The sequence below is a fragment of the Chelonoidis abingdonii genome, chromosome 5 (assembly GCF_003597395.2).
Source record: "Chelonoidis abingdonii isolate Lonesome George chromosome 5, CheloAbing_2.0, whole genome shotgun sequence".
NCBI lineage: Eukaryota > Metazoa > Chordata > Testudines > Testudinidae > Chelonoidis > Chelonoidis abingdonii.
In genome coordinates, this window is record NC_133773.1 from 30744295 (window position 1) to 30757574 (window position 13280).

General features: G+C 45.7%; 1 protein-coding gene across 1 annotated transcript; it reads right to left on the bottom strand.

Moving 5' to 3' along the window:
- Positions 1–1020: 1020 nt before the first annotated feature.
- On the bottom strand, positions 1021–11260 carry GAR1 (GAR1 ribonucleoprotein). The gene is made up of 7 exons (XM_032784619.2): positions 11119–11260; positions 7746–7963; positions 7509–7663; positions 3848–3907; positions 3038–3161; positions 2008–2082; positions 1021–1669 (listed from the first exon to the last, which is right to left on the bottom strand). The coding sequence occupies exons 2-7, from the start codon at positions 7954–7956 to the stop codon at positions 1656–1658; spliced, it is 639 nt and encodes a 212-aa protein (XP_032640510.1). The 5' UTR covers positions 7957–7963; positions 11119–11260; the 3' UTR covers positions 1021–1655.
- Between the last annotated feature and the right edge of the window lie 2020 nt (positions 11261–13280).

The window sequence follows — 13280 nt, forward strand, 5'->3', positions numbered from 1 at the left end:
ACCTAGAACATCCTCCCAAATTTGAGCACTACAGTCTTCAAATCCTTCTCAAAATAGTTACACTTCCATCCCTGTCCTCCACTCCAGCCCTCACTCAGGACACACTACTTCCAAACTATAAGGGTAGATTTTCAAAGGCAAATAGGGCAGTTAAGCACCTGACTTCTCTTGAGCATCAATAGAAGGTGAGTGCCTGACCACCCTTTGTACCTTTGCAAATATCCCCTTTGTCATTTTTTAACAAGGGACCAAAGATGATGCATACGTAACAGTAATCGTCCCATGTTCGTTTCCATCCTCTCACTTTGTCAATCTTTGGTATGTTAATTATAATTTAAAATTGAAACATCCTTTGCCATAGCAAATCCTTCTTGTCCATAAAATACCAATCCTGTCTGCTGGACTGTATAAATAATTCAATATAAGATAAGGGCATCCTTTGTGACTACAAGGGACGGAACCTTTCACTTCACTGGCTCCAGTTTGGTCAAGACCAATGGAAAGCTTTTGTTGCTACTCAAGAGTCATTACTGGCATCAGAAAGAATATTTCCACCTGTATCCAGCATATAGATATCTACATCACGACTGTTAATGACAACAGATAAGCAAAGAACTGAACTAGACATGGAGACTCAATTTACTCTTAACAGAGCAACATCTAAATACATGGCATACATGATATTACCAACAGCTTCCCTTACTGATTGATAAGAAGGTTTGTCTGCAGAGTAGAGATTGTCCCTTCACCCAAATTCTGAAGATCCACAGTAGTTATTAGCATTCCACCCATCCCACAATTCACCTCATTGGACAAGCCTGCTAAAACCTGGATCCATAGGACAAACACATGCCAGCAGTTTGTAGAATCCTTTCTGCAATGCTTGTCTTATGGCACACCTGTAAGGGACTAACACGCCACACCATTTCACTATTCCATGTAATCTGGAAAGAAGACTGAGATGGCCTGTAGAAGATCATGGTATTAACAACCTGGACTTTCCCAAAAGTTACAGGCCCATTTTTAGTTTTAATGAAGATTTACTCAGGAAAGTGTATTAAGCATTCTTTACTATCCTTCTTTTCTGGCATAGTGCATTTTATACAAATTTTCTATTTTTTAAAATATTTGGGTTTTAGACTTTGTTAGTCATTGAAAATATTCCAAAACAGTAAACAAGAGAAAGAACTAAGCAGGGTATGTGCAACATACACAGCACAACAAATGCAACAATAAAAAGACAGGGAGAACAAGACATCAGTCACGTGTAACACAGATTCATATCTGTGCCCTTAGAGAATCTGCAGCTTTTTTTTTTTTTTTTAAAACACTTCTTCAGTGGATCATTTACTTTCAACTTCAACATGAAGTCAAGCATTAACTAAAATAGACTGTCAGAAATGAAGAATCTAAAAACATTAAATTGAATGTCTGCTTTGATAATTAAAAATGTTCAAGTATATTTCAAGTGAAGAATAAAGAACTGCCTCCAATTCGTCATGGGTGAACACATCCTCTTCATGTGTTGATAAGTATCCATTAGTTGTAACAATTAATGCTGGTGATACATTGTTACTTTGATTGCTTTAAAAACAATTTATTACTTTTCAGGCCCACTAGAAAATTCAGCAGCTAGATGCCAATATCTCCACTTTTCAACGTCCTCTACCTGTTTTGAAAGAGAAGAGTGCACATTAAACAATTCATACCTTGAAGCAAATGTCTGAAGCGCACAAATACTGCACAAATTATTACACTGAGAAGCCAGCTATATGCCCCATTTTTGGTCTTACACAGAAATACAGAAAACTGAACTTGGACTAGAGAATCTGTTGTGAAGTGCAAAAACTACCATACAGTTAACTTTTTGCATAAAACTAGTAGAAATTTGTGCTTCTTTACAAGACTGATGGCATAAAAATTGAAGTGAATCAAGTATTCAATAAATGTTTTACTTGTCCTGAAATTCTCTTTTAAAAACACCCTGAATTTAAACAGTACTCTTACCTCTGAAACCACGGCCACCCCCTCCACCTCTTCCTCCTCTGAAGCCTCCACCACCTCTTCCTCCTCTGAAGCCACCTGCAAAAAGGCAAGGAAATAAGTTTTCAGAAGTTAATTCACAAGTCTGTTATGTACTAAGAATGTAACAAGTTACTGCACAAACATCCTCTGTATGAGAAAATGAAACAAAAATAACTGTTAAGACAAGCAAGGTTTAGCGTTGACCACAGTCCCCTTCTCCATGAGCCACCGCAACTCCTGTCCCAAAATACCGGAAGGCATATAAAAACCCCCACATATTTGGAGTTTCTATACCAAGCCATTTTGGATATATAGAGAGCCAAAATATGATAGGCTTTTGGTTTTTGTTTGTTTGTTTGTTTGGGGGGAGGGGGGGTTGTGTTTTTTTAAAGTAAACAGGTAAAGTTTTCAGGACACCATAACTTTGAAACTGATGTTTCATATGAAACTTCTCAGAAATTATCTACCCTTGGAGGAGATGCAAAATAAAGTTTCAGAGCAAATTTTTCTTTTTGGGAAGTTAGGTGTTTGTGTGTACAGATGCATGTCAGAGAAAAATCAGTCTTTTAAGCAGAGATCTACCTTTGACCTTATTTGTGGAGCAGCTACCACAATGAAGTTAAATGTAATAAGAGATAGAAGAGATTTACTAGATCATCCAAGCGCACACCCCAAAGCAGTTTACCATGCATTATTTTTAAGTATTTTGTCCAACCTAGATTTTAAACGTGTTGTGAAACTGGGCTTTTGCCATTAACTTTGCGAGTATATTCCATCATCTAATAGATTTTACTACTGGAAAACTATCGCTGGTATTCACCAAGTTTTCTTTTTCGAAATCTAGTGTCTTTGTTTCTCTATTAAGTCATACTTCACGAGTTTTCACCGTGATCTCAAAAACACGTATTGCTTTAAAAATATACTAATGAAACACAATTCACGTGAGTGCTTGCTTGGCTGTATGTTTTAATTTAAAAAAATTGTCTTTTTTTTTTTTTAAATAGACTCTTACCTCCACCTCTACCTCCTCCTCTCCCACGTCCTCCTCTCCCACCTCCTCTTGGGGCACCTTTCTCACCTGGAGGCCTAGGCAAAAACCTTTGCAACGGCAATAACTTTGCTGGGTCAATATAAAACTGCAAGAGAAAAGCACTGTTAGGCTTCAGGAACAGGGTAACATGAGTGCAATATACACCGCCTTCCTCCTTCTCTTTCTATACATGCAGAATTTTGGCTTATTTTTTCTCTATATCGTCAGCATTTTAGAAGTCTTCTTTGCAAAGAGTGACATCAAACACCCAAAACTATTAAAAAGGTAGTTTGTGTCAAGATCATAAAATTATTTCTGTAACAAGACTAAGATTTGTGGTTAAAAGAATAGATTTTGCAAAGGCACTGATTTTTTAATAAAATAGGGGTAGCTAAAGAAGTGTATGTGAGAGCAGCTAGGAAACGTAAATGAACACAAATTTCTCATAAGCCATTTAACTATTAGAGTTAACAGAGAACTACTAACTAGAGAAATAAACAAATTAAAGATTTTCGGTTAGAGTATCATGTAAAAAAGAGAGCAAGTTCCTTACGAGACTAAACGTATATTAAATCAATGCACAACACAAAAATAGTTGTTTACTGCATAAGGTCCCAATTAAACATCTCTAGTGGCACTCTAGTGTTTTTCACTTCAATTATGAATGTATTTTTAGATTATGTGGTGATAGGAAATTTAGATTACAGAAAGGTTTATTTGGAAATTCTTCATAAAGTTACATTTTCCTCTCTCATTGAATATATCAGAATTTTAAGCAATTAAGATACCCACCTTTTGTAATTTTTTAAAGGAAGAGGCCTTCATGTTCTCTGACAGTTTAACTGAAAAATACTGTTAGTTTGTTTAAGGAATATAAAAGGTAACAACTGCATTTATAATTTTCTGTATAAATGGACAGATGTTGGTATTCTAAAAATGAGGTTACTAATTTAAATCACAGCCGGTGATTTTTTTTCTTTATTGTTACACTCATGAGTACTATAAGTGAAAGATTAGAGACATATTTCTATTCTTTTCAGTTTACTTTGTGCATTTGACAACATTTTTTGGACATGGTTAAATCTTAATATGGAAGGAAGAAACTCAGAAACACACCAATGGGGGAAGGCAAAATGGGAAATGGTAATAGTAAAATGTTGCATAATCACACATTTGGCAGGGGAAGAGACTAGACTTCAATATCTCTGGCATCTTGACCATCAAAGAATGAGACAATGAAAAAGTAGACACAATGAAAAAGCTGCAGATTCTAGGTGGTTCATTTTTAACTTAGGAATGTATATTCTACTAGGAGAAAACTGCTCCTGAAATTCAAGTACAATCCTGATGCAAATAGTAAGTCAGTGAGTTAATACATTAAAGCCAATATTCTCAAAACAGAGTGCAAAAAATTAGGCACTAAATAGGGACTTATAAATTTAAGAATCCTGATTTTCAAATACCTTCTACCCCCATATAACGCCACCTGATATAACACGAATTCAGATATAACGCGGTAAAGCAGAGCTCTGGGGGGAAGGGGCTGTGTGCTCCAGCAGATCAAATCAAGTTCGATATAATGCGGTTTCACCTATAACACGGTAAGATTTTTTGGCTCCCAAGGACAGCGTTATATCGAGGTACATATGTATACTGAACACTCCAGTTCCCAATAAAGTCACTGAGAACTGCTAGGAGGTCTGCATGTTTGAAAAACCAGGACATTCAGTTAGGTACCTAAATATGGACTCAGTAGCCTAACTTTAATCATCTATGGTAAGTGAGAAAAGAGGAGAGAGAAAATTTAGCAGTAAAACTAAAAAGGACACAAATCTATTAAACTTGCGTTGTAGGTTTCTGCTTCTGTCTTCCAACCCCCCCTTTAAACTCATTATGAATATCATCAACAGTAAAGTGAAAAAAGCAGCAAAACAAAGTCATAACCCTCACACAATCCAGAGTAACTACTATTTGGAATACCACATTAATGTCTAAAAATGTATGCTGGCGTAGCTTACTGAACACAGAATTTTCACCTATACGTAGGTTAGTATTTGTTTAATACACTTTGCATTAATGAACAAATTAACGTATTGTTAATAATCTTTAAAGCAGATTAAACATCCAGTGAGCCTTTACACCCAACCTATAAAGTAAGTAAATACCATGTTTATAAAAAAAGATACGGGGAAAATGAGAAATGAAAGTCAATTAACTTATCCAAGGTCACACATGGTGGAAAAAAATCCTGAATTCCAAAACTCAAACTTAATCCTCAACACCAACAGTGTTTCAAGTTCAGATATTCCAGTACTGACTGCTGGTGGCAGTTTTTTGTGGGGCGAGATGGAAATGGAATTGGTTGAGTTTTTTCAAGTGCTGATAATTAGGATGATTCAATCCTATTACTAATACCCAGCACAGGGGACTCCACTTACAGATGTGAACTATCCAAACAAAATATATTTGCAAAAACCCCACTGCCTGCCTGTCTTGCTCTATCACTACAGTCATAAAGTTAGTCTGTTTTAAGATATTATAGATTCTCTGCTGCTCCTGTGGATCCACCATCTCTGCTCCTCCTGTAGCATGCCCTTCAGTAGATCCATCCACAAATTTTCACAGAGTTGAGATGACCCAGACTTATAAACAGTAGACGAGTTTTATAAATGGAAAATGCCATCCTTGTGGTTCACAGCAAAAGGAAAAACACTAATAGTAATGTAAGGACTCTTCAAAAACAGTATCTACTCCTGAGGCCATTCTGTGTCAAAAGAATTAAAAATTCTGCGCACCATATTTTAAAATTCTGCATGTTTGAACTGTCAATAAATAAATGCAGAAGCTCCAACAAGGCAGTGGAGAGCACAGGCCACTGGCTGCACAAAGGTGGAAGATCACCCTGCAGGTCCCCTCCACCCCCTGCACACAAACTCAGCGGTGAGGCTGCACCTGACCCTGACACAACAGAAGGCCTAGGCCTGCCCTAGAAACACCCTGGGACCCTGCCCCTCTGCGCCAGGTGCACCAGGTGTGGGGCAGGTAGGCTCAACCAGGCAGGATCCAAGTGTGGAAGGGCTTGGTGTGTGTGTGTTGGGGGGGGTGTTCCAGGTGTGGGGTGAAAGGATTCTGTGTGGGACAATCTGGGTGCAGGCAGCCCAGTGGAGGGATTTGGATGCACAGAGGCTCATTGGGGACATTCCAGGTGCAGGGGCAATAGGACTCCACAGGGGCTTCCAGGTAAAGGTTGCTGGGACTCAGTGGAGGGATCTGGGCATGGGGGTCTTAGCAGGGGGAGTGGGGCTTGGTGGAGTGGAGGTCTGGATGCAGCTAGTTGGCAGTCAGTGGTGTGGAGGTCTGGATGTAGGAGCTCAGGTTGGTGCAGGAGGTGGGACATCAGGGTGGGAGTCTGAAGGCAGGGAGGCCAATGGGGGGTGATCTGGTGCAGGAGTGCGAGTCTGGGTGGAGAGGGGCTCCAGATGCAGGGGTGGGGTTCAGGTATGGAGGGCTAGGGGGGTTCCGGCTGTACCAGGTAAGGCTTGGCAGGGTGTCTGGGTATGGGAAGTCCAGATGCACAGGGGTTGGGTGGATGGGAGAGCAACTCCCCATATAGTGACCCCTCCCCCACAACTAAGGAGTGATGTGGGCAGGAAGCAGGGGAGGATGCTGAGCTTCTTGCTGCTGGCGGAGGTTTCTGGGGATGGGTCTGACACAGCCCCAGCCACTCCTTGCATGGGAAGAGGAAGTCCTGTTCTCTCCTGCCTCCAGCCCAGCTGGTACTAGCAGCTGATCCCAGCTCAGGGTAGGAGCCACTGGCTGGGGTGTCCCCAGCCCTGCAGTGATTTACCTCTCTGCCAGCTGCTCTGGGTGCCCAAAACATTGTACCTGTATTGCTAGGGAGTGGTGAATGACTGCTCAGGAAGTCATTTTTCTGCAGGGAAGCAAAGCAATCTGTGGGGGACATGAATTCTGTGCACACGCAGTGGCACACAATTCCCCCATGACTAAATATCCATTTGTAGTGCTTATATTAGGTACAAGTCAAGAAAAAAGAATTCAGTCTTCCAGTGTGTAAAACAAAGAGCCTAAGGGTTTCTTTAACAGGAAAGTTATATCAGTACAAGTTAAGGCATGAATTTAAAACAATATAATTATGGTGGTAATACTCCTCTTGTAGAAACCCTTACCCCAATATAAGAGTTTTGTTTTTTTTTTGTTTTTGTTTTTTTTTTAAGTTTAGCTTATGTCACTTCGGAAGGAGTTTAAGGTAAGCCAAAAAAAAAAAAAGCCACCACTGTACCAAAATAAGTGTCCACACGATAATGGCATATCAGTTTGACTAGTAAACATTCTCATGTACACATGCCCTATGCTATTTTCAAATGGCAGAGCAACTCTCTTCAGTTACTGGCTGCACCACAAATATCCAGAATAATCTACTTTTGAAGGATACAAAGTCTCTTAGCTGTCCAAATATTTCATCCACTTTGCCAATCTGCTCTTTATTATCCAAGTAAACTGGTGCATTGAAATAAGGCACTCTGTTTTCTTCCGTCGTGCATTTGCAAACAATATCATCTTCACAAGGATGCATGAATTCTCCTAATACTGTAGTAAGGAAAAAAAGATGTACTGAAAATGGGAACATTCATTCCAAACAAAATGAGTACAGTCTCTCAAGATAACTTACTAACTACACTTTCAGGAGGTCCTTGGTCATATCCTCTGTTGAAGCCTCCACGTCCACCCCCTCCACGCCCAAAGCCACCTCGTCCACCTCGATTGAAGCCACCTGCGCCACCACGATTGAAGCCACCTCCGCCACGATTGAAGCCACCTCCGCCACCACGATTGAAGCCACCTCTGCCTCCTCTGCCACCTCCTCTGCCTCTAAAAGACATTTTCTACCTGTTAAATGGGAAAAAAGTCAGTCAATTAAAAAGAAAAGGTCAAGAGCACTTCATGACTTACTAAATTTCCAAGTTAGTTGAGACTCCCCAGTTTGTCAATTCAACATGTATTGATTTGGCTCTTAACTCAAATATACGTTCATTGATCAACTCAAGATTCCATCTAAAATTAAAGCTATTGCAAAGTCCATTCATAGAAGCAGAAGGGAAGGGAAGGATTTTAGACTGGTACTTTTTAAACACACAGTGCTGTATGAAAAACTTCTCCCCCTTCTTTTTCTATGACTGGACACTGCAACAGATTTCAGCTATGGCACAAATTAATGATTGCCACAAAACAAGCACAATTTAGCATACATTTGCATTTTTTATCCTGAACATTCCCAAAATGAATCTTATTTGCTCCCAGTATTGTTGCAAGCTAAGTAAGGGTACACAGAGACCAAATATTTCACCCACTTTGTCAGTCTAGGTAAAATCCTAGTGGAGATGAGGCAGTTTGTAGTTTTCATCTGAGTAGGCAAGACAAATTAGGATATGTCTACACTGCAATAAAAGACATGCAGCAGCAAGTTTCAGAGCCTGGGTCCACTGACTCAGGCTTGGGCTGCAGGGCTAAAATTAGCAGTGTGGACATCTGGGCTTGGGCTGTGAGATCTCAGAACTGGGCTTCAGCCCAAGCATCTATGCATCAGTTGACCCAGGCTCTGAAACTTGCTGCCACAGGTCTTTTATTGCAGTAAAGACTTACCTTTAGGGTACGTCTACAATAAAACACCTGCAGCCGGCCCATGTCAGCTGATTTGGGCTTGTGAGACTATAAAACTGTAGTGTAGACATTTGAGCTCAGGCTAGAACCCAGGCTCTGAAGCCCGTTGCTGCAGGGGTTTTACTTCAGTGTAGTCGTACCCTTAGGGTAAGTCTACACTGCTATTAGACACCGATAGCCAGCCCATGCCAGCTGATTTCAGCTCATGGGGCTCAAGCTAAGGGACTGTTTAATTGCAGTGGAGGTGTTTGGAGCTCTGAGACCCTCCCACCTCTCAGGCTCCCAGAGCCCAGGCTCCAGCCCAAGCCTGAGTGTCCACACCATACTTAAACAGACCCACAAGGCCCACTGACAGGTTATTAACTGCAGTATAGACCAGGGGTCAGCAACTTTTCAGAAGTGGTGTGCCGAGTCTTCATTTATTCACTCTGATTTAAGGTTTCACGTGCCAGCAATACATTTTAATGTTTTTAGAAGGTCTCTTTCTGTAAGTCTGTAATATATAACTAAACTATTATTATATGTAAAGTAAATAAGGTTTTTAAAATGTTTAAGAAGCTTCATTTAAAATTAAATTAAAATGCAGAGCCCCCGGATTGGTGGCCAGGACCCAGGCAGCATGAGTGCCACTGAAAATCAGCTTGCGTGCCGCCTTCGGCACACGTGCCATAGGTTGCCTACCCCGGTATAAACATACCATTCGAAGGCTCAGAGATAGCGGGAGCCTAGAGTTTACCTTCACATGCTAACTCAGGGGAAAACTACAAACTGCCTCGTCTGTACTAGGATTATAACACAAGTTAGCTGAGTGGAGCTGAGACATCTTTCCCTGGCACAGACACAGTCCGATGTGACTTCAGCATATTCCACACTGCAGGCTATTCGCGTCAACCGGCGACCCACTGGGCTCAGGCATTATTAGTAACATAGACGATGGGTTTTACTCAGAACCCATTAGAGGCCCTCAGCAGGAATATTTTTGCCCCCTCCAATACTAAAACAGGCAAGTTGTTATAATAAAAATTGAATAGTGGGTGTACCTTGAGGTGCCTGGGGCCCTAAGCAATTGCTTAGTCTGCTTATACCTAGCACGGGTTCTATGTTTATTGATCAACACATCTCTTTATCAGACACATACGGGACACAGCCTAAACCGCTAGCTTAGGTTCCAGGCACAGCAGCACCTGGCCAAACATGAGGCCTGGCTCCAGGACTACTGGATTCTCTCTCTGGCTCTCCCCAACACCAGGCCAGCGATAGGAGGCAGGGATCTGCAGCCACACCCCGCAGCAGGTAGAGAGAGAAGGCAAGCAGTCTGTACGTGGCTGCCCATCTCGATGCTCGAGCATAAGTCTGGTGACGGCCACCACAGCAGCACCAGGGGAAGGTGAATGGTCTGGGGGAGGGTTAATGGCAGGCAGCACCCTCAGCCGCTCGGCACGGGCCAAGCGAGGGAAGGGGGTGCGCTCTGACATAGAATGGGCGCCAGCCCAGAAACAGGGAAGGGGGGGGCTCTGAGGTGCAGTGGGACCCAGCCCAGCGATCGGGTGGAGAGAGCGGCTCTGAGGTGCGATGGGACCCAGCCCAGAGACGGGAGAAGGGGCGGGGGGCTCCAAGGTGCGATGGGACCCAGCCCAGAAAGAGGCAAGGGGGGAGGGCTCTGAGGTGCGATGGGACCTAGCCAGAAACGGGGGAAGGGGGGGCCCTCTGAGGTGCGATGGGACCCAGCTCCAGAAACAGGGAAGCGGGGGGGCTCCGAGGTGCGATGGGACCCAGCTCCAGAAACAGGGAAGGGGGGGGAGAGCTCCGAGGGGCGACGGGACCCAGCCCAGAGACGGGGAAAGGGGGGGCCCTCTGAGGTGCGCTGGGACCCAGCCCAGAGATGGGGGGGGGCTCCAAGGTGCGATGGGACCCAGCCCAGAAACGGGGGAAGGGAGGGCCCTCTGAGGTGCGATGGGACCCAGCTCCAGAAACAGGGAAGGGGGGGAGCTCCGAGGGGCGACGGGACCCAGCCCAGAGACGGGGAAAGGGGGGGCCCTCTCAGGTGCGCTGGGACCCAGCCCAGAGATGGGGGGACTCCAAGGTGCGATGGGACCCAGCCCAGAAACAGGGAAGGGGGGGGGCTTCGAGGTGCGATGGGACCCAGCCCAGAGACGAGGAAAGGGGGGGCCCTCTGAGGTGCGCTGGGACCCAGCCCAGAGATGGGAGGGGGCTCCGAGGTGCGATGGGACCCTGCCCAGAAACGGGGGGACAAGCATTTAGTTCTAAAGAAACCGTTAACACTGTTACTCAAATGGCCGGAGCTTCGATCCTCCGACCCCCGAGCAACGCAGCCAACTAGGGGAAGGTAGCGGCAGCCCCCAATGCGAGCACCCCTCACTCACCCACCACGAGCACCCCACGTGGCTCCTGACACAGACCCGGCCGCTTCCGCTATCGTCAACAAACCGCGACAGGGCAGGGACGCGCGCCTCGACTCACCAGCCAATCCCAGATGCGCATAGAGGGATCTGCCGTAAAGCAAAGGCCGTTTTTCACCCGCGCGCATTTGCTTTTGCGTCAGTTAACGTGTTTACGACAGTTTGGGAGCCGCAGCAGTCGCCGCTCGGAGCGCCGGCGCAGTACCCCTGAAACGGGGGACAGCGGAGAGCTTGCTGCGGCGACCAATGAAAGAAAGTCGTCCCCGCCCCCTCGGCTGTGAGTGGCGCCCAGAGGAAGTGTCTCTTCCTGAGTGGTGACACGGAGGCGGGAAGAGTAAGGAGGCGCGTGCGCAGGAGTGTGGCGTTGACGTTTCCTTCTTCCCTAGCTAATCTCAGCACCCGCGCTCCATCCCACCGCGCGCGCTCTGGCCGCTGCTTGCCTTGCTCAGCGCGCGCAGAGCACCAGGCTCCCTGAGCAGGCTGGAGCTGCGCGCGCGGGGTTCAGGTGCAGCTGCTGAGCCCTGCTGTAGGCTGATGGGGGCACGTGCAGGGGAGCGGGCCGGGGCCAGCCTGCCAGATTGCCACGAATCAAATGGGTGGTTTCACGCCACATTTCAAGGCTTTTGACACAGCCCCACTTGACACTATCATGAGCAGAGTAGGGGGAGTCACTGTTAGGTGGGTGCACAACTGTACTGAGTGGTTCACTTGCAGACAGGGTGGCTGCATCTACTGGGGTACCTCGGGGGGCTGTCCTGGATGGGGCTGATATAGTCGGTGGTTTCCGTAGCGACTTGGACGATGGAATGAAGAGCATGCTTAGAGAAGTTGTGTGTGACACCAAGCTGGGAGTGAGAGTAGGGGCGACACTGTTAAGACTTTGGAACGATCTTGGAAAGTTGGAGAATTGGTCTGAAATCAATGTGATGAAATCCAGTAAAGTCAGTTTAAAGTGCTAAAAAAAAGGGGGGGGAATGAGGGACAAATGCACAGCTACAAAATGGGGAATAACTGCCAGCCACCAGTACTGCAGAAAAAGATCTGGGATTATAGTGAATCACAAACTAAGCACTAGTCTACACTACCAACTTATGTCAGTAAAATGACATCGCTTAGGCATGTGGAAAATCTATACCCCTGAGCAAGACATAACTAGGGTTGCCAACCCTCCTGGAATCGGGCTCTATCTCCCGGAGGCTACTGAAGCCAATCCAGAAGACTTCAGGCTGCTAAAAGTCCCGAACCGTGGGACTAAGGCAGGCTCCCTACCTGTCCTAGCTCCACGTTGCTCCCAGAAGCAGACAACATACCCAGCAACCACGCACCCAGGGTGTCTCTGTCCCGAGTGTTGACTCCACAGCTCCCATTGGCCAGGAACAGGAACAGCCAGTGGGAGCTGCAGGGGTGGTGCCTGCAGCCAGGGGCTGGCTGCCCCTGGGCCTAGGAGCCACTGCGGGACGTGCCACCGCTTCCAGAGCCACCCAAAGTAAGCGCTGCCTGGCTGGAGCCTGCACCCCAAACCCTGTCCCATACCCCAAACTCTTGCCCCAGCTCCCTCCCACACCCAAACTCCCTCCCAGAGTTCAAACCCCATCCCGCACCCTAACCACCTACCCCAGTCCTGAGCCCCCTCTTGCACCCCTTTCTGCACTCAACCCCCTGCCCCAGGCTCAGCCTGGAGCCCCACACGCACACACTGAACCCCTTGGCCCCAGCCCTGAGCCCACACCCCCTCCTGGGCCCCAACCCCCTGCCCCACCCCAGTGAAAGTGAGTGAGGGTGGGGGAGAATGAGTGATGGAGGGAGGGGGGCTGTAGTGAATGGGAGGCAGGGCCTCAGAGAAAGGGCAGGGTGTTTGGGTTTGTGCAGTTAGATAGTTGGCAACCCTACACATAACACCCATCTAACTCCTAGAGTAGATAGCGCTGTGTTGATGGGAGGGCTTCTCCGATCAACTGAGCTACTGATTCTCGGGGAGGTGGAGAGCCCACACCAGAGGTGGGAAAACTATGGCCCGTGGGCCCAGGGCCGGTGCAAGGCTATTTTGTGCTCTATGCGAAACTTCCATCTTGCGCCCCATTATAAACTTTCAAAAATGAATACTGCATAATGTGGCATTGGTCATT